This window comes from Panthera tigris, chromosome E1, assembly GCF_018350195.1.
Source record: "Panthera tigris isolate Pti1 chromosome E1, P.tigris_Pti1_mat1.1, whole genome shotgun sequence".
NCBI lineage: Eukaryota > Metazoa > Chordata > Mammalia > Carnivora > Felidae > Panthera > Panthera tigris.
This window is the reverse complement of record NC_056673.1, coordinates 39836370-39854891: the sequence shown is the minus strand read 5'-3', so window position 1 is coordinate 39854891 and position 18522 is coordinate 39836370. Positions and strand designations below refer to the sequence as shown.

Sequence of the window (18522 nt, the reverse complement as noted above, 5' to 3'; positions counted from 1 at the left end):
ATAGAGAGGCACCCACTCATCAGGGATGGTGTCACTTCTTAGGGACGACAGAGTGAAGGTGCGTTCTCATGGGCGTTGTGACTGGTTTTGGGAGCATCTCAGGTTGGCAGAGTCACAACTCTAGGGACGTATTCTGCTCTCACAAAGAGGATTAAGTCTAGGAACGAGGAGAGAGAAATATCCAGAGACTTTGAGATAAGGTCACCATGCACACAAAGATAGCTCTGAGCTCCTCATTCTGGTTTTTCTATTCTTGTTGAGTCTGAAGTATTATGCTTCAAATTTATGCTTCAACATTGCCACTTGAACTCTCTCTATGGACTAGTCCAGGCATAATTTTCCTTCTAGATATTTCTTCTCCTTCTCATCTTTAGGAAGATTGTTGCTTCAGTACAGTTTGGTAAACTTTTTCTATAAAGGGCCAGAGACTAAATATTTTAGGCTTTGCAAACCATATGGTCCCTGTTACAACTATTCAATTCTGCCATTGTAGAACAAAATCAGCTATAGACAATACCTAAATAAATGAACATGGCTGTGCCAATAAAACTATATTTAGAAAGAAAGGCAGGAGGCAGAACTTGGTCTGTGGGCCCTAGTTTGCTGATATCTGCTTCAGGGCTATTCCCACCCATTCAGCCAGTTTTACTTCCCAGCCATGAACACTCCATTATTTTCAATCTCCATGTATTGATAAATTTCCACAGCCCCAATTAATACTCTCATAAGTAGGGCCCAGGTTTCTTGCAACTAATGCGGGACAAATTTCTGCTATGAAGTCAAGTTGAACCAAACACTGAACCATGGGTAGGACTGGGAAAAGAGAGCCCCTTGGAAGACTGTTCACTCCAGACTCTCTTTCCAGGGAATCTAGTGGCATAACCTCATGGGTGAGGAGTTCCAAACAACTCCACCCCATGTCCCTGGCTGTCCTACCCTCTGAGTAATGGAGAGAGCCATTTGGGGTTGTGATGATTCTGTCTCCTTTGAAGCCATCTGATGAAATTCTGATTTCACCAACCACTAGCACCCATGAGGAACCTGGTGTGACACAAGCTAAATGGAATAATTTTATGGGTTGAGGAGACTCTTTGCAGGCATCTAACTAGCATATTTTGGAGAAAAAATTAGCTGAAGCATTAGGAAAGGAAATTATGCTGTATGCCAACCCCCACCCACCATTAAGGGTATAAAAGGACCATGGAGGAAGGAGAAACTCAAACCTCACCACATCCACCTAGATTAGCTTACTTGCTCTCCATCACCTCTCCCTGCACCATGCCTTACAACTGCTGCCTTCCCAACCTGAGCTGCCGCTCCACCTGCTGCTCCCGGCCCTGCGTGCCCCCCAGCTGCCACACCTGTACCCTGCCCGGGGCCTGCAACATCCCCACCAACGTGGGCAACTGCGGCTGGTTCTGCGAGGGCTCCTTCAATGGCAGCGAGAAGGAGACCATGCAGTTCCTGAACGACCGCCTGGCCAGCTACCTGGAGAAGGTGCGCCAGCTGGAGCGGGAGAACGCGGAGCTGGAGACCAGGATCCGGGAGTGGTGCCAGCAGCAGGTGCCCTTCGTGTGCCCCAGCTACCAGTCCTACTTCCGGACCATCGAGGAGCTCCAGCAGAAGGTGAGGGGGTGCCATGTGGGGGCACAGCAGCAGCTGACTGTCTTTGAACAATAAGACATTCTCAAGTTCAAGTGGCCCTCACAGTAGAATCTTGTTTTCAGATTCTGTGTGCCAAGTCTGAGAATGCCAGGCTGGTGGTGCAGATCGACAACGCCAAGTTGGCCTCTGATGACTTCAGAACCAAGTAGGTTGAGACTTTTAGGCTAGGTGACCCCTAAGGTACTTATGGCTCTCTCATGGCCCCGTGGGACTAACATGTCCTGGAAGGGGAGAGGCAGCCATTTTTCCCTTTTGATTTCTCTTCTGAAGCCCGGCTTTATCTAAAACTGGTTTCAAACAGAGATCCAGACTCATATGCTGTGTGCACTTCAGCCTATATTGCTATCTCTGGAAGGCCTTCTTAAATCCCCAAATTCAGAGATTGACAGAGACTGTTCTATGGGGAGTGGTGGTATATTAACCAACCAAACTGAGAGGAAAATGAGAGACTCCATCTCATGAGTTCTTGTGGGGACCTTCTGGTGTTAGGGTGAGTCAGGGGCCTCTCCAATCTATTTGTGCAGAGCTTGAGGGAAACATGGAAGAAAAGGGGGAGAAAACTGTACCAGCTCAAAGAGATGGAGGCCAGTCCATGCACACAAGACACAGAACAGGGGACCGGCTTCTCTCCTGCCTCATCCTTTCTGATCTGTGTGTGCAGGTACGAGACGGAGCTGGGCTTGCGGCAGCTGGTGGAGTCGGACATCAACGGCCTGCGCAGGATCCTGGACGAGCTGACTCTGTGCAAGTCTGACCTGGAGGCCCAGGTGGAGTCCCTGAGGGAGGAGCTGCTGAGCCTCAAGAAGAACCACGAGGAGGTGAGAGGAAAAGGAAAAAAAAAAGTAGGTTTCAGATCCAAGCCTTTAGCATCAGCAACCAGGAGGCAAGTGCCATCAGGCTTCTTGAGCTGGGACTCTTCTCTGAAGAACTCAAGACTCTTCGGAGAATGATGATACTATACCCATAGCACGTAGGGAGGTGGGTTGCTTATTCTCCAGCAACTGGGTGAGGTTGGGCAGGTGTTGGAGATGCTGAGAAAAGGCATCCATTTATCGAGCCCTGCTCGCTGCTGCTCACTGTCAGTTTTTAAATCTGGTGGTAGAGATGGAAGGAAAAAAAGAACTAAGACATGTTCCCTCTCTTCAACGGGCTCCCAGTGGCCTAGGCAGATGGCTATGTACAAACAATGGTAGAATACGGGCAGAGGAAAGTAGTTCCATATGAGAAGTATGAGCAACACATGCAGGGAATAGTCCAGTCTACCTGGAAGGAGACAGGGAATGTTCTCAGAGACATGTCATGGCAAGGAGGAGGCTTTCACACTTGGATGTTTCAGTCTGGGGGAAGAGACTGAGCAAAGACACAGAAGTGGAGGAGCAGGTGTATTAGAGTTTGGCACACGGATTGATATGGCTGGGCATGCATTACCTATAGGGGTGAGTTGGGAAATGAGGTAGGATGTGCACAGGCCAGGGAGTTCGGACTTAAGTCTTATTGGAAACGTGAGCTTTTTTCAGTTTTGGGGGGAAATATATCGATGTGATCCCTATTTGGGTCTAATCCTACATCGTATCTGTGTCAGTCTTTGGGAATGATCAGGATATACATTTTTGGCAGGGTTGTGCTCACTTTCCTACAGTAGGAAGATATACAGCAGATCCATTTCTGTGGTTCATTTCTTCCTCTTCTTCCCTCAGGAAGTCAACACCCTGCGCTGCCAGATCGGAGACCGCCTCAACGTGGAGGTGGACGCGGCCCCCACCGTGGACCTGAACCGCGTGCTCAACGAGACCAGGAGCCAGTATGAGGCCCTGGTGGAGACCAACCGCAGGGACGTGGAGGAATGGTTCACCACCCAGGTGGGCATCTCAGCACGCGGCCGCCCGGGCCCCTCGGCCCCTCGCGGCCCTCGAGGCAGGGTCTCACCCTGTCTCGTCCCCTGTGCTGTTTCAGACCGAGGAGCTGAACAAGCAGGTGGTGTCCAGCGCGGAGCAGCTGCAGTCCTGCCAGGCGGAGATCATCGAGCTGAGACGCACGGTCAACGCCCTGGAGATCGAGCTGCAGGCCCAGCACAACCTGGTGGGTGTCGCTCGGGGTGCTGCCCACCCTCTCCTCACCTGGTGAAGCCCGTGACTTCCCTGGAGTCCCACGGAGTCGCCCCCTGAGAAGCGGCTCTGTGACGTTCCGTATGTTCCCCACACAGAGGGACTCCCTGGAGAACACGCTGACGGAGACCGAGGCGCGCTACAGCGCCCAGCTGGGCCAGGTGCAGTGCATGATCACCAACGTGGAGTCCCAGCTGGCCGAGATCCGCTGTGACCTGGAGCGGCAGAACCAGGAGTACCAGGTGCTGCTGGACGTCAAGGCCCGGCTGGAGTGCGAGATCAACACGTACCGGGGCCTGCTGGAGAGCGAGGATTGCAAGTGAGTGCGAGGCAAAGAACTCTGGAGGACATGTGGTGGGACTACAAGATATTGTGAGCATACACGTGGCGGCCACGTTTTCAACTCACAGAACAACGTGCATGTATAGAGTCCATGATGTGACAGTTAAGCAGAAAAGGAAGGTCAGAGGTGAAGGGCATACATCCCCTGCATCAGGGAGCTAACGATAGAGAAGTGGTGGTGGACAGATTGTTGCAACAATCACTGTTGGGTAAGACAGCGTGTATTGTTTTCAGGAGAGCTCAAGAGCGTAACATTTTTCAAAAGGACAATTTCCACCTCAGCACATGGCATTCTGGGATGGGGAGAAGGATTCGATGGCAATCAAATTTGATTCCAACTATCTCCAACCACTGAGAATTCATGGGTTGTCTCATTAGGCACCTTAGGGCTCTCTCCACAACCATCCCCAACCCGCTCTAAACCTCTGTGTCCTCCCAGGCTTCCCTGCAACCCATGTGCTACCACCAACGCTTGTGGCAATTCCTGCGGGTCCTGTGGTGCCTCTCAAACGCGTTGCTCTTAATTTAAGAACTTGCACCCTCTTTGAAGACAACAATGAAGCCACTCTGATCAAGCAAAGGAAAGGTCCTCGGGTCTTGCCTTCTTTGGAGCCTAGCCATGCCAAATATGATATCTCTAGACATGAAAATGCCTTCCAGATTCAACAAGCAAAGGCACACATGGTTAACTTCCAATGTCTGGGAAATCCCTTTCTGTTGAAGTTCGAGTGTCTTTGTTTCTGAAGATGTCCAGCTCCATGGTATCTGAGCTCCAGGTATTACTTTTAGGGCATTTCCTGTATGTATTGTGTTTCCTGTTTTTCTTGCTTCTTTGGTATTCTCTGGAATGCAAGGAAGCTACTTCATTTACTTCCCAATAAACTTCATTTCTCTGGCATAGTAAATGTGTTTCTCATTCATATTTATGCACTGTAAAGTACCTGTTGTGGCTATTTCATAAAAACGTCCCTTTGTTAGGATGAAATGGGTTAAATGACTAACCCCAGCCATTATGCTCCACTGGTAAATACTGCTGGCAGGGGGAGGGACTGTTCTCCTGGGAAGCTCCTGCCAAGGGGCGACCATGAAGGAAACCTGGCCTCCAACACTCATGCCCCTCTTTCCTCGGCTGCAGGGTGCTTGGCAATACTGAGTCCTCCCCAGATCTGACTGCTATTTCCCACGGTCATCCTCATCATTCAGGGGTTGGTTTTCTGTTCCCCTTTCTCGTAAACTGCCTAAAGACCAGCTTCTGAAGAAACTGCTCAAAGAGCAGCTACCCTCTCCTTTCAACCTGTCAACTGTACCTGCATCCCCACTGTAGATAGCTGCCTTTCCCTGAAGACGTGCCTTCAATGATTTCCATAAACCAGCACACTCTGGGTTCTCTCGTTATACCTCCTGCTACCCATTTTCCAGCTCCTGATTAGCCTGCCTTCTCCTTTCTGTCCCAATTGGAGGAAATGCCTAGATCCTCAGCTGTGTTTTTTTCTCCTCCATCTCTGTTCAGGAAGAACTAGCACCTCTATGCTGACAACTCCGAATCTCGCTCTCATTTTCGTTCAAGTCCCAGGTCTTTAGTTGCCCATAGGACAGTTTCACTTGATACTAGGCTGCCACATCACATTTAATTGGACTGAAACTTATCTTCATCAAACTGGTTCCTCTTGTTACCCACTTGTTACACCCAACACTTCGTAATCTAAAGACCCTTTAAATGCAGGTAAGCGCATCTCCCCACCTCCCCCTCTTTTCAAGTTCCCTCTTTCCTCTAGGTCTTCTCTCCTATCTACAATGTTCTTCTGTAACTTCTGTATCATTTTATTTCTTATAATTTCAAGAAAGACCAGTGCTCATTGTCTCCCCCAACAGACATGAACCCTACCCCCCACGTGATTCATATCTGAATTATTAGAGCTCTCAATTCTCTTGGTCACTGTGTCAAGTCTTCATTCGATTTGACCCTATCTAACCTACACAACTGCAACCAACCATCTGTTCTGTATGCTCCATGTGGAGCACTGAGAATACACAAATAAATGAGCCCTGGTCCTGGCCCACAGCATGTTCACAGTCTAGAGTGGACAAGACAAAGAGACAACCCTTATGCAGACAAACATCCATGTGGCTCAAGAAAGGTGTAAGTAAAGAATGATACATTTCTGACCTGTGAGAGAAAAACTATATGATTTCAGGAATTATTTTTATAGTTTAAGTGTGAGAGAGTGGTAAAAAGAGAGAGGAGGTAGCGCTCAATCAGAGCTTTGAAAACCCAAATATTCTGTTCATATAAATACTGTCTGCCTATCCTTCAAGAGAGACAGTATCATCACCCAGTTATAGCCCAGTGTAAACCACAGAATACTGTAAGTGGAATAAAGGAACAGTAACACTAATGAGGATTCATGAGAAGGTTATTAAAACTTAATATACTTCCCTTGTTCCAACTTCAGTCAACGATTACTGTATGATATTAGCATAATTCTGAAACGAAGTTTGATGAGGTATGTTTGGACAGATGAGTATATGCAGGTCTGACAAGAGGGAAAGTTTTCCCAAACATGAACTTTGCCTGGTAAGGAGAAGAGGAAGCAGGAAATGTGTCTAGAGCTTGGCAGACCAATTTCTAACTGGAGCAAAGCATAAATGTAGTGGCTGATGATGAAACTGCAAAGTAGTCATGGAGCACCATATCTGGCAGCGCTTTTCATGGTTATCTGTGAGATTTCTTTGTAAGGAAGTTTGGTATACGATCTATCGAGAGCTATGTATAAGGCGGGTTGTGATGAGTCCTAGAAGTTGGTGAGATTGGGTGGAAAAGAAGGAAGAATCATTGGGGGGCTGGTGAGAGACAACAGGACAGAGATGGGGGTGGTGGTTGGGGAGCCAAGGGTGGGGTGGATTTCAGAGGCACAGCCTGGGATGTGGAAGCAAATTCGGGGTAGAGGAGCAATGGAAAGGGAAGGAAGGAAACTAGTACTGATTGAATACCTGCTTTGGGTCAACATGAGAGACATTTTTTGAGCCTGAGAAAATGAAACACCAGTGGGGCTCCAGTGGAGAAGGCTGGAAGAGAATGACTGGATTTGGGAGAGACGTCAGAGAGTTACCTAAACAGAGATGATCAGTTAGAACCATAGGAGTTGTTAAGACTGTCAAGGGGATGATGTTACACTGTGGACAACCTTGGGAACCACTGGTAGAAATGACAGAGTGGCCTCAGGCTCTCCAAAATCCCTGACGTGAGGTTCCTTCTTGATTTGGCCCAGTCCCCAAGGAGAGAGGTGATATCTGGTTAAAAGCAGTTGGGAGTGGGAAGCTGAAGCAACACAGAAGTCAGAAAAGGGGTGCCTGGATGGCTCAGTTGGTTAAGCGTCTGACTTCGGCTCAGGTCATGGTCTCACGGTTCATGAGTTGAGCCCTTCATCGGGCTCTGTACTGACAGCTCAGAGCCTGGACCCTGCTTCAGATTCTGTGTCTCCCTCTCTCTCTGCCCCCCCCCCCACCACCCCCTGCTCACATTCCATCTCTCTCTTTCAAAAAATAAATACACATTAAAAATTAAAAAAAAAAGAAGTCAAAAGAAATTGGGGTTTTGATGAGGGAATGGTCAATGGCATCCTTCTCATGAATCCTCATTAGTGTTATGGTTCCTTATTTATTCCACTTACAGTATTCTTTGGTTTACACAAGGCTTCAATTAGGTGAAGATATTGTCTCTCTTGAAGGGAGAGAAAGAGGAGAATTCAGACAAGTCAGTGGACATAGTAATAGGGAGATCACTGGTGACCATAGAGAGAGCAGGGTCTATAGGTTGCTGAGGAAAGAAGTCATAGTTCAGTGACTTTCACATCTTTTTCAAGTTACCAACTTAATAGTGAACTTAACACAAAAGTTCAACACAATGTATTCATACTAAACATGAAGCTTACTTTGCTTTATCTTCTGTGTACTCTTTTAAGTGTTTATTTATTTTTGAGAGAGAGAGAAAGAGATGGGGGGGGGGAGAGAGAACAAGTGGGGGAGGAGCAGAGAGAGAGAGAGAGAGAGAGAGAGGGAGACACAAAATCTGTACAGGCTCCAGGCTCTGAGCGGTCAGTGCTGAGCCCGACACAACATGGGCTCAAACCCATGATCATGACCTGAGCCGAAGTTAGAGGCTTAACTGAATGAGCCACCCAGGTGCCCTCTCTGTGGAACTCTCAAAATGTTTTAGCACCTGCTCTTCCCTTTGGTATGCAGAGCAGTCACATAAACAGGTGTTCATTCCTTCTCTGAGTGGTTCCTGAATCCAGCTTTCGCAGATTAGGACCATTAAGTTATATTGTCTTGGATTTTTTTTCACATTCTTCTTGACTTCTCTATTCTAGACTGGATAGAGTTAACATACTGATGAGCTTTGCATTTTTATGATTTGGCTTGGTCCCTTAAAGACCTCCAAACTCCATTCCCACTGGGAGTCGAAGACTGAGTGTAAGGGACAGAACAGCAGTCCTGGAGAGGATTTGAGTGATGGGCTTTGAATCCTATTTCGGGGTGCATTTTGATCAGCCCATATTAGCATTGACCTAGCTCATTCTGCATATCCTCCTCTGCTTGTTCCTCATTGAAAATCTTGTTTGAACATCTTCCCAAAGCCAAACCTGTTGGTTTAATTCCTGGATCACCATGACAATTGCTCCCTTCAATGTGGTAAGACTGAGTGGTTGATAAACTGGCAATAGACACTTTTATGGAATAGTCTATGGAAGCCCTATATCTTGTTCTTATAAGCAGCTCTAACGGGGGCTGGCCCAGCAGGGTGGGCTAGGGTTGATAATGAACAGTGTTTCTGCTTTTCGGATTTTCCAGTGAATAACTCTTCATCTCTTAGGCAAACATCAGTATCTTGGTCTATGTGTGCCCAGCAATGGCACTCCTGGTCTCTTCTTGCCATTTGTCTACATTAAAATAGAATTAATCTGTAAGTGGCCCAGTATGTTACTTTGCATTTCCCAAGTAATGCAATTTATATTTCTCTTGGTGAGAATTTCAAGTGCCAGTACCTGGCCATCAGAGAAGATGGTTTTGGGAAGGAGGAGGGAGGCTTCCTAATACCTTTAAAGTTCTGCCATGGGAGGATGGTCTCAGTAGATCTGCCCTGAATCCACTCTGTGGTTGAGTGCCTCCGGTGGGTTGGCATGTGATCTCTCCCACGGATATAGTCTTGGCTTCCATAATAAATAGTATCTTTTCACCTCAAGTGCAATTTTCTCACATCTGGAGACCAGAAGCCTTACCGTGGCGTCTGCCACAATTACACAGGCAGGTCTAAAACTTTTTTGTTTGTTAGGATTTGATCTGCTCATCATGTTTATTGAAGGGTCATTAACTAGAGACAATGACATTGCTTATGTAAAGGGAAGGATTCAAGCACACAGTAAGTGGAATAAATAAAAAACAACTGCCTTCCAGAAATCTTGGGAGATAAAACTTGGCTCTTTTCTAAATAAACCCAAGTCCTCTCAGCTATTATAATCTAATTACCATGTAGCTATGCAGCAATCATGGTTATTTTTGCTCAAGAGGTGGGAGTAGTCATGTTTTCTAAACTCTGCCCTCCACTTTTGAAGATTCAGGGTATTTATCTCTGGGTCATTTTGTTCTGAGGCAGAAGCTGCCATCATGGTTTAGGAATCCCTGCGGACATATTTATCAATCCAGAATACAGCATCTCTCCTATTCTTTAAAAAAGTGCCATTGTCTCGGTTTTCCTCTTTGGAATGTTGAGAAATAGAAGAAGGAGCGAAACAGAAAAGCTGATGAATCTGATGAAAGCTATTTGTTTTATGTTATTGGTACTGATTTTAAACTAGCACGCCCGTCCGATCTCTCTCTAAACGTAGAGATTCAGGCAGGAGAGGCAGAGAATTGTGGATTGTGAACGTGGGTAAGGATGTCAGTGTCTTCAAAGCATTACCTTCTGGGAGACTGCACACTTACTCCAAATTCGCTGCCCTTTATGGGAGCAGATCTGAAGCTTCATGTTGGCAATGACTTTCAGAATCACCCAAGAAAAAGTACATTGTTATTTTACAGTCCCAATGTGTTTCTGACCCATTAAAGATGCTACCAAATTCCGTTGCTTATCCCACTTACTAGGCTTGGTTCCAAATGATATCTGGTGAGTTTCAAAAGGAGACACACTCTCAGAAGATGAAGATTTGTCTTCAATGAGGCTAACCAAAAGAAAGTGTCCCAGAGTGTGAGGTCAGCTTTGTAGAAGAGGTGATGTGAGCGGTGGCTATACAGGAGGAATGAGCACATAGCTTCCAGAAGGAATTGCTTTAAGGTGTCTCTGTCCTATTTTGAGTGCTGATAGATGAAACGTAAAGTGCTCATAGTTCATATCTCCATCTGGAATAGCACCGGGGCAGAAATATATTGATGGTCAAAGATGTTACTAAGCATGTCACGGCGTGGTGGTTTTTCAGGATCACATCCTTTGGAGAACTGGGCTCAGATGTTTCTCTGTCAAATCAACCAAAGGTTTCTTTTTTTTTCAAGCTTTTAGCAGGTATTACACTTTCTCATTTAGCAGACTTCCTTCCATTAGAATGGAAAGGACCTTTGGTTCTTTGATGGAGAACAGGCTTTTGTTTCTTGGCCCACTCTAATGTAGGAGGGGATAGTGTCTGGTAGTGACTGAGCTTCACTGAACTCAATCCACTTGCGCATTATTGCAAGTCAGTAGTGAGGAGACTGGAAGAGACGGTGTGATGGAGAGAGCGTGGCTGTTGGAGTCAGAGAGGTTTGGGTTTGAATGCTGGCTCACAGTGTGGGAGCCCTGGGACCACAGGCAACCTCTCAGAGGCTTGGGGTCCTCCTCTACAAACCCTGCAGGGTTTTGTGAGGCCGGGAGGAAATAATGCATATGAGGTGCATCGAACAGTGGTCCTCAGGAATCCGGTGCCATTCCGATAACACTCCCGTTGTGTGTAAGCACACAATACATTCTTCATGCAGGGTGGGTACTCCCAAGTTGTTTGTTTCCTTAACGTTGCTGACCACTGAGTAACAGTAGAAATGGAGTCTGGTGGTGGGTGGAGGGGCTTCCTGCAGCCCCTCTAAGGAGAGCAGAGAGTTGCCTCCAACTGGTCCGCATGCAAGGGCAAAGGGCTGTTGAACAGGATGGCCTCACAGGTCTGCTCTGGTCTCAGCTTCCAGGATTCCCTACTGAACAGTCCAGTTTCCAGGCAGGCTTCCTTAAGTGGCTTTCCTCACAGAGCCCTCACTGAATGGGAGCTGGATGAGGCACAAGTGTTTCCTCCTTTAGGAGAAAGAGGCACAGAAGTGCCTCCATCTCTGGGGGACAGGGGACAGCTGTCACTCTAACTCAAAACCCTATGAATAAGCGCTGCTGTTGACAAGGTCATGGGTTGGTCACTTTGAAGGTCTCACTTAACCAACCAGCATAATTGGCGAGGAGTCCTGACTTAGCAGGAAGCCAGAGTAAAACGTTTTATGAGGTGAAGGACTCGTGTGAGGTGGCTAAATAACGAGTGGAAAAATGGGTAAATAAGGTAAAAGGTGGGTAATGCTGCATGTGGTCACCACACCCACTGCTGACAGAATATAAAGCTCTGGACAGGACCAGGGCTTACACCAGAGAGAGGAATCAGCCTTTGGAACTGACCTTCAGAGCTCTGCTGAAAAGCCCTCCAGCGCCATGCCTTACAACTTCTGCCTTCCCAACCTGAGCTGCCGCTCCACCTGCTGCTCCCGGCCCTGCGTGCCCCCCAGCTGCCACACCTGTACCCTGCCCGGGGCCTGCAACATCCCCGCCAACGTGGGCAACTGCGGCTGGTTCTGCGAGGGCTCCTTCAATGGCAGCGAGAAGGAGACCATGCAGTTCCTGAACGACCGCCTGGCCAGCTACCTGGAGAAGGTGCGCCAGCTGGAGCGGGAGAACGCGGAGCTGGAGACCAGGATCCGGGAGTGGTGCCAGCAGCAGGTGCCCTTCGTGTGCCCCAGCTACCAGTCCTACTTCCGGACCATCGAGGAGCTCCAGCAGAAGGTGAGGGGGTGGGCACCACACTGCCGACTTAGTTAACTGTTTAATTTTTTTGAATGTGTTTTTATTTGTGTGAGAGAGACAGAGATACAGAGTGTGAGCGGGGAGGGGCAGAGAGAGAGGGAGACACAGAATCGGAAGCAGGCTCCAGGCTCTGAGCTGTCAGCACAGAGCCCAACTCGGGGCTCAAACTCACAAGCCGTGAGATCGTGACCTGAGCCCAAGTCGGAAGCTCAACCAGCTGAGCCACCCAGGCGCCCCAGGTTAACTATTTAAATTTAACGCACCAACTTCTTAATGGATCTAAGGCTGTTCAAAGCTACACCAATAAAGACATTGACTTCACTGGCTTAGGTAGGACATCTTAGGAAATCTGTTTGGGAAGCTCTATAGGAAGGATGCAGACTGGGGTAGGATAAGGCATCAGACAGGTAAGATGTTTCTTACCTAAAACCAGAGCATCTGATTTTTTAGTTCTGTTATGATATCCTGGTCTTGTTTTTAGGCCTATAGGCCTGTAGGCTTAAAAAAGCATGCACCTGAATTAGTTCAGCTAGGAATTTCCTGAGTAGATCCTCAAATATTTAAAGCCTTTCAAAGCTGTAGCAAGAGACTACGTCCATAGCAAAGCAAAAGAGCTGTTGACCCCATAAGCCTCACTAATATACACAGGCCCTGTACCATCCACTAGAGCAAGCATGCATGTGAGAATTCAGGGTCAGAAATGCAGGAGCAGAAGTGGGGATAAGTATAGAGTCAGCATAGAGAGAGAGACTTAATACATGCTGTAGGTCAGGGAGGGCTTCCCACAAGAGGAATATCTGAGTAGGCTTTGATGGATGAATAGTTTATAACCAGTGGCACAAGCCTTTGATTCTCCAAGGAGATTGACTGGTCACTGCTCAGTAGTGCTGACAAAGTGAATGCCAGAAAAGGGGCCGTGCAATTTGAAGATCATGTATTCATTTGCCCATATTTACTGAACACAAGGCACAGTGCTTGAGTGGGGGATAAAGTTCAGAGTAAGATAGTCTAGTCTCTTTCCTTCAGGAGCTCGCAGTCTAATAGGGGAGACAGACATGGAAACACATGGTGAGAAGTGTAACTGGCTACGTGCAAAGTACTGTGGGCATGCACGGGGGATGTGACCCCCTATGGGAGCTGGGGGCAGGGTGGAGGGGGAATGTGGGTCATTCAAGGGGTCTTGCTGGGTGGGCAAGGACATCCCAGGGCATTCCAGATAGAGAGAGAAGCTTTGTACAAAAGCATGGAAAAGGGTAATATGAGGGGGAGTGGAAAGAGGTCAGCAGGGCTGGAGTAAAGGGGTGTAAGGGTAGGAAAACCAACCTGTCCTGGTTTAGCTGGGATTCTTCTGGGCTTAGCCTTCCAAGAGCCCCCTATTTCTTTCTTTCTTCTTTCTTTCTTTCTTTCTTTCTTTCTTTCTTTCTTTCTTTCTTTCTTTCTTTCTTTCTTTCTTTCTTTCTTTTTTAACATTTATTTATTTTTTAGAGACAGAGAGAGACAGAGCATGAGCAGGGGAGGGGCAGAGAGAAAGGGAGACACAGAATCCTAAGCAGGCTCCAGGCTCCGAGGCATCAGCGCAGAGCCTGACGTGGGGCTCGAACTCACGAACTGCGAGATCATGACCTGACACGAAGTTGGACACCTAACCCACTGAGCCACCCAGGCGCCCCAAGAACCCCCTATTTCTAAGCAAACTGGGACACAGGTCACCCTAAGTGAGGCTCATTACCCAGTTTGCTCAATTCCTGCAAGAAGCCAGAGGCAGACCAAAGAGAGGAAGAATTAATGACTAAGGGCACATTTCCCCTTGACTGTTTTAGTTTTGAAATGAACGGTGCTATTAATTGGTTCATCTTCCTTTTATTCCCAAACTGAAAATCTGAAAAGACTCAAAGCTATTTGGAAAGAATGTGTGCTTGGAAAAAAAAAAAGCTTTTCACTTTAAGGCACAGGCGTTCCTTCTCAGTATAACTCATTTCATAATGAATCCTGTCCCCAGATCCTGTGCAGCAAGTCTGAGAACGCCAGGCTGGTGGTGCAGATCGATAACGCCAAACTGGCTGCGGATGACTTCAGAACCAAGTAAGGTTTTTCTGAGGATCAGAGCACTCTAGTAACACACAGGCTGACTTATGACCTGATGAACTCGGTCCTGGGTGCGAGCAAGCAGATGTCTGGGGTGACCCTGGGAGGATTCTTGCATTGGGTTAGCCAGGTTAAATGTCAGTTTCCTCACTGAATGCAAGAATGTTGCATTTTAAGCCTCCTTTTAAGGAGTGCAAGAAACCACCCACCCATTCTCTTTTTCAACTTAATATGTGGGCCCAGGTTAAAAGTGAATTTCACACCTGTTTCTTAGTGTAGGTTCACCACTATCAGCCCGTCAGAAAAAAGTTACTAAATCACAAAAATAGGAAGCAAAATCCATTTTAGCGAATGACTTTTTTCTAGGTGTGATCATTACAATCATAAGAATCCTTTGAATGTTTAAGGGACTTTATAGCTTACAATGTAATTGTAATTATTATGCCATTTCTACATCTTTGGACCAACCTGTGAAGTGTTAGTTTGGTTTCCATTGTATAGATGAAGAAGTCAAGGCTCAGAGACATTAAGGAATCTATCCATGGTTCTGATTTCTAATTCAATGTTTTCATTACATCAGTTTGCTTTCAAGGTGGTTGGAAAGGATGGTAAGACAATCTATGTAACAGGCTTATGAAGTTCACCAACTCACTGAAAGAGGCAAGAAGACAAGGCCTAATCCATAGCAGCCTGCACATGGGCTTCTTAGAACAAATGCAGTTAATATCAGATTAAGACTGTACATAGGCCCCCAACCAATACCTTCCCTGTGGGTCTCAGGGAAGAAATAAGTCTTTTTTCATTCAGCATGGTAGCATTTTTTTTTCCCTTCCAAAAAACTTTTTAGAAATTCAAAAACCTGCAAAATGTAATTAATTCGACTGGGCCAGCCAAGTAAAGCCCTGGAAAAAAAGTCTTTTTTTTTTTTTTTTCCACTCCCTTTGACCTTTTGGCATGTGTGCAGGTATGAGACGGAGATGGGCTTGCGGCAGCTGGTGGAGTCAGACATCAACGGCCTGCGCAGGATCCTGGATGAGCTGACTCTGTGCAAGTCCGATCTGGAGGCCCAGGTGGAGTCCCTGAAGGAGGAGCTGCTGAGCCTCAAGCAGAACCATGAGCAGGTGAGGGAGTCCCAGCCCCCATCATCCCAAATGGAGCACTCCATACCTCCCCCGAGCAGGATAAGGTCGGTCTTTACTAAGCGTCTTAGAACTAACACAACAGTTTGCTGCTTGCTCAAAACCCTCTTGGGGGAATTTTCAGGGACTGGCTCATAAGCTTACCTCTTTTACCTAAAAGAATGTGGTCAGCTGACTTATTTTCCCTTGGGGCCAGATATACGGCCAAAAGTCCACACAAAGATATTTAAAGTACTTTCTACTATTTGACAAGTTCTATTAGCTTTTGAAGGTGACAAATGAAGGACTAAGACTGGAAGAAGACAGCAAACTCCCTCATGTTATATGTCACCTAGATACTAGAACCCAGCGGGTGGATGGATGGATGGATGGGTGGATGGATGGGGGGGGGGGTGGATGGATGGGGGGCGTGGATGAATGGATGGATGGGTGGGTGGGTGAATGGATGGGTGGGTGGATGAATGGGAAAAATTAGAGATGAAGGAACTGAAATAATGGGTGATTCAGACCTCATGGTTGAATGTAATAGAGGATGTCAGATGCATGTATCAAACATTAGATTTTTAAAAATATAATGTATTGTCAAGTTGGCTAACGTAGAAGAGGAAACTATGTATACACTATATAATGGCAGAAGAACAGGAAATAAATGGGAGGAGTTATGCCTGGTTTCTCTGTATTGAAATAGCAATAATTATAAACCAGTTACCATACCAGGCTTATCACTGAGCAAAGGGAAAATCAGAAAGAAATGATAGAATCCTGGATTGGGAAGAAGCATTAGCAATCACTTTTTCAAGCAGCCTCATCATGCAGATGAGAAGACACTCAGGTAAGAGGCCTGTATCACACAGAAGTAACCAGCTGGTTCTACATCAACTGGGCCTCAACTCATATTTCCTAAATTCATTGCAAACTTCTTCCCATCATACTGAACTTGCTCAAAGAGAGTTTATTGACAGACTTTTTTTCCTGAGTTCATTCCTCTCCCTTCCTCCTTCAGGAAGTCAACACCCTGCGCTGCCAGATCGGAGACCGCCTCAACGTGGAGGTGGACGCGGCCCCCACCGTGGACCTGAACCGCGTGCTCAACGAGACCAGGAGCCAGTATGAGGCCCTGGTGGAGACCAACCGCAGGGACGTGGAGGAATGGTTCACCACCCAGGTGGGCATCTCAGCACGCGGCCACCCGGGCCCCTCGGCCCCTCGCGGCCCTCGAGGCAGGGTCTCACCCTGTCTCGTCCCCTGTGCTGTTTCAGACCGAGGAGCTGAACAAGCAGGTGGTGTCCAGCGCGGAGCAGCTGCAGTCCTGCCAGGCGGAGATCATCGAGCTGAGACGCACGGTCAACGCCCTGGAGATCGAGCTGCAGGCCCAGCACAACCTGGTGGGTGTCGCTCGGGGTGCTGCCCACCCTCTCCTCACCTGGTGAAGCCCGTGACTTCCCTGGAGTCCCACGGAGTCGCCCCCTGAGAAGCGGCTCTGTGACGTTCCGTATGTTCCCCACACAGAGGGACTCCCTGGAGAACACGCTGACGGAGACCGAGGCGCGCTACAGCGCCCAGCTGGGCCAGGTGCAGTGCATGATCACCAACGTGGAGTCCCAGCTGGCCGAGATCCGCTGTGACCTGGAGCGGCAGAACCAGGAGTACCAGGTGCTGCTGGACGTCAAGGCCCGGCTGGAGTGCGAGATCAACACGTACCGGGGCCTGCTGGAGAGCGAGGATTGCAAGTGAGTGGCCAGCAGACATCATCCCTGCAAGGCACATGTATGGTTCTACTCAAGGACAAAACAGAGACTTTTCGGGTTAAGTTTCAGAGGCCAGCATGTCTGTAGAGATCAGAGGTTTCTGTTACAATAGTGTACCGTAGAGGGAATTTTTTGTTGTCATTACCTGGCCGAAAGGTATTTTCTTTTCCAAAAGATACTCAGGAGACTTGACTGTTTTCTCCAGCTGGTGAGCTTTTGGAGGCTGATGGGTAAATAAAGCCTTCTACCTTCACGGTTGGCCTGTCACAGCAAAAGGGAAAACAAAACTCAACAACCATCACATGTATTTGAGCAGCGCTTTCAGATTTAAACCACACTTTCAAATCCACTATTTCATTGATCCTTGTTGGAATCATCCGAGGCAGGCGGAGTGGGGACAGTATAGCCAACTCACATATGAGCATGACACAGTGTTTTCATGAACACATTCTGTGTGGTAGGTATTACCAATCCCATCTTACAGGCAGGGAGACTGAGGCTCAGAGGGGTGAAGGGACTTCCCCATAGCTCCAGGGTTATAGAATGAGGGCTGGAATCCCACCCTCAGTCTTCTTTGCTCTTCTCTGACACTGTCTCAGAGCTTTGTAGAAGGAACAGTCTGAAGAAGGCTTGGCTTCCTAAGATGTCGGAGAATGGCTTCTGCTTTTTCTGTCTCCTTGGGTTGACCTCCCTCCTTTTTAAAAATGATCCCTCTCGGGGCGCCTGGGTGGCGCAGTCGGTTAAGCGTCCGACTTCAGCCAGGTCACGATCTCGCGGTCCATGAGTTCGAGCCCCGCGTCGGGCTCTGGGCTGATGGCTCGGAGCCTGGAGCCTGTTTCCGATTCTGTGTCTCCCTCTCTCTCTGCCCCTCCCCCGTTCATGCTCTGTCTCTCTCTGTCCCAAAAATAAATAAAAAACGTTGAAAAAAAAAATTAAAAAAAAAAAAAGATCCCTCTCATGCTGATGAGCTATTAATTCTGTCTCCCAGGCTGCCCTGCAACCCCTGCGCCACGACCAATGCGTGTGACAAGCCCATCGGGCCCTGCGTCACCAATCCCTGCGCCCCGTGTGGCCCACGCTCCCGCTGCGGGCCCTGCAACACCTTTGGGTGCTAGATATCCAGGGGCCAGCAAGAGGATTGCATGAAGACAGAGGGGCCATCGATGGGCCAGCCCTGCTTCTCTGACGAGCATCAGCCACAGGAGCCAGCCCCAGGCATCCCTATAAATCACGATCTGGAAGGAGAGAAAGAGCCCAGGTGTGGCCCGGCACTGAGCCCAGCCCACCTGACCCTCATCATTCAAGGCTGCTCTCTTGTAGTTATGCTGTGACCTGATGGTCTGCCAGGTCTGGGCTGTGAA

At 47.8% G+C, this 18522-nt stretch overlaps 2 protein-coding genes across 2 annotated transcripts; both read left to right on the top strand.

Moving 5' to 3' along the window:
• The first annotated feature begins 1263 nt into the window (after positions 1-1263).
• LOC102950908 (keratin, type I cuticular Ha1-like) lies at positions 1264-4636 on the top strand. The gene is made up of 7 exons (XM_042966012.1): positions 1264-1626; positions 1728-1810; positions 2327-2483; positions 3363-3524; positions 3619-3744; positions 3869-4089; positions 4552-4636. The coding sequence occupies exons 1-7, from the start codon at positions 1279-1281 to the stop codon at positions 4634-4636; spliced, it is 1182 nt and encodes a 393-aa protein (XP_042821946.1). The 5' UTR covers positions 1264-1278.
• Positions 4637-11817: 7181 nt separating this feature from the next.
• LOC102951210 (keratin, type I cuticular Ha3-II) lies at positions 11818-18276 on the top strand. Its single transcript, XM_015540020.2, has 7 exons — positions 11818-12168; positions 14189-14271; positions 15239-15395; positions 16417-16578; positions 16673-16798; positions 16923-17143; positions 18150-18276. Exons 1-7 carry the CDS (start codon positions 11821-11823, stop codon positions 18274-18276), a joined length of 1224 nt encoding a protein of 407 aa, XP_015395506.2. The 5' UTR covers positions 11818-11820.
• The last annotated feature ends 246 nt before the right edge of the window (positions 18277-18522 follow it).

What these genes read in the sequence shown, in the direction of transcription:
- LOC102950908 (XM_042966012.1), top strand. Translation starts at nt 1,279, where the DNA reads ATGCCTTACAACTGCTGCCTTCCCAACCTGAGCTGCCGCTCCACCTGC. An exon ending in AGGAATGGTTCACCACCCAG is followed by an intron (nt 3,525 to 3,618) that starts GTGGGCATCTCA and finishes GTGCTGTTTCAG; the next exon opens with ACCGAGGAGCTGAACAAGCA. An exon ending in TGCAGGCCCAGCACAACCTG is followed by an intron (nt 3,745 to 3,868) that starts GTGGGTGTCGCT and finishes TTCCCCACACAG; the next exon opens with AGGGACTCCCTGGAGAACAC.
- LOC102951210 (XM_015540020.2), top strand. Translation starts at nt 11,821, where the DNA reads ATGCCTTACAACTTCTGCCTTCCCAACCTGAGCTGCCGCTCCACCTGC. An exon ending in TCAAGCAGAACCATGAGCAG is followed by an intron (nt 15,396 to 16,416) that starts GTGAGGGAGTCC and finishes TTCCTCCTTCAG; the next exon opens with GAAGTCAACACCCTGCGCTG. An exon ending in TGCAGGCCCAGCACAACCTG is followed by an intron (nt 16,799 to 16,922) that starts GTGGGTGTCGCT and finishes TTCCCCACACAG; the next exon opens with AGGGACTCCCTGGAGAACAC.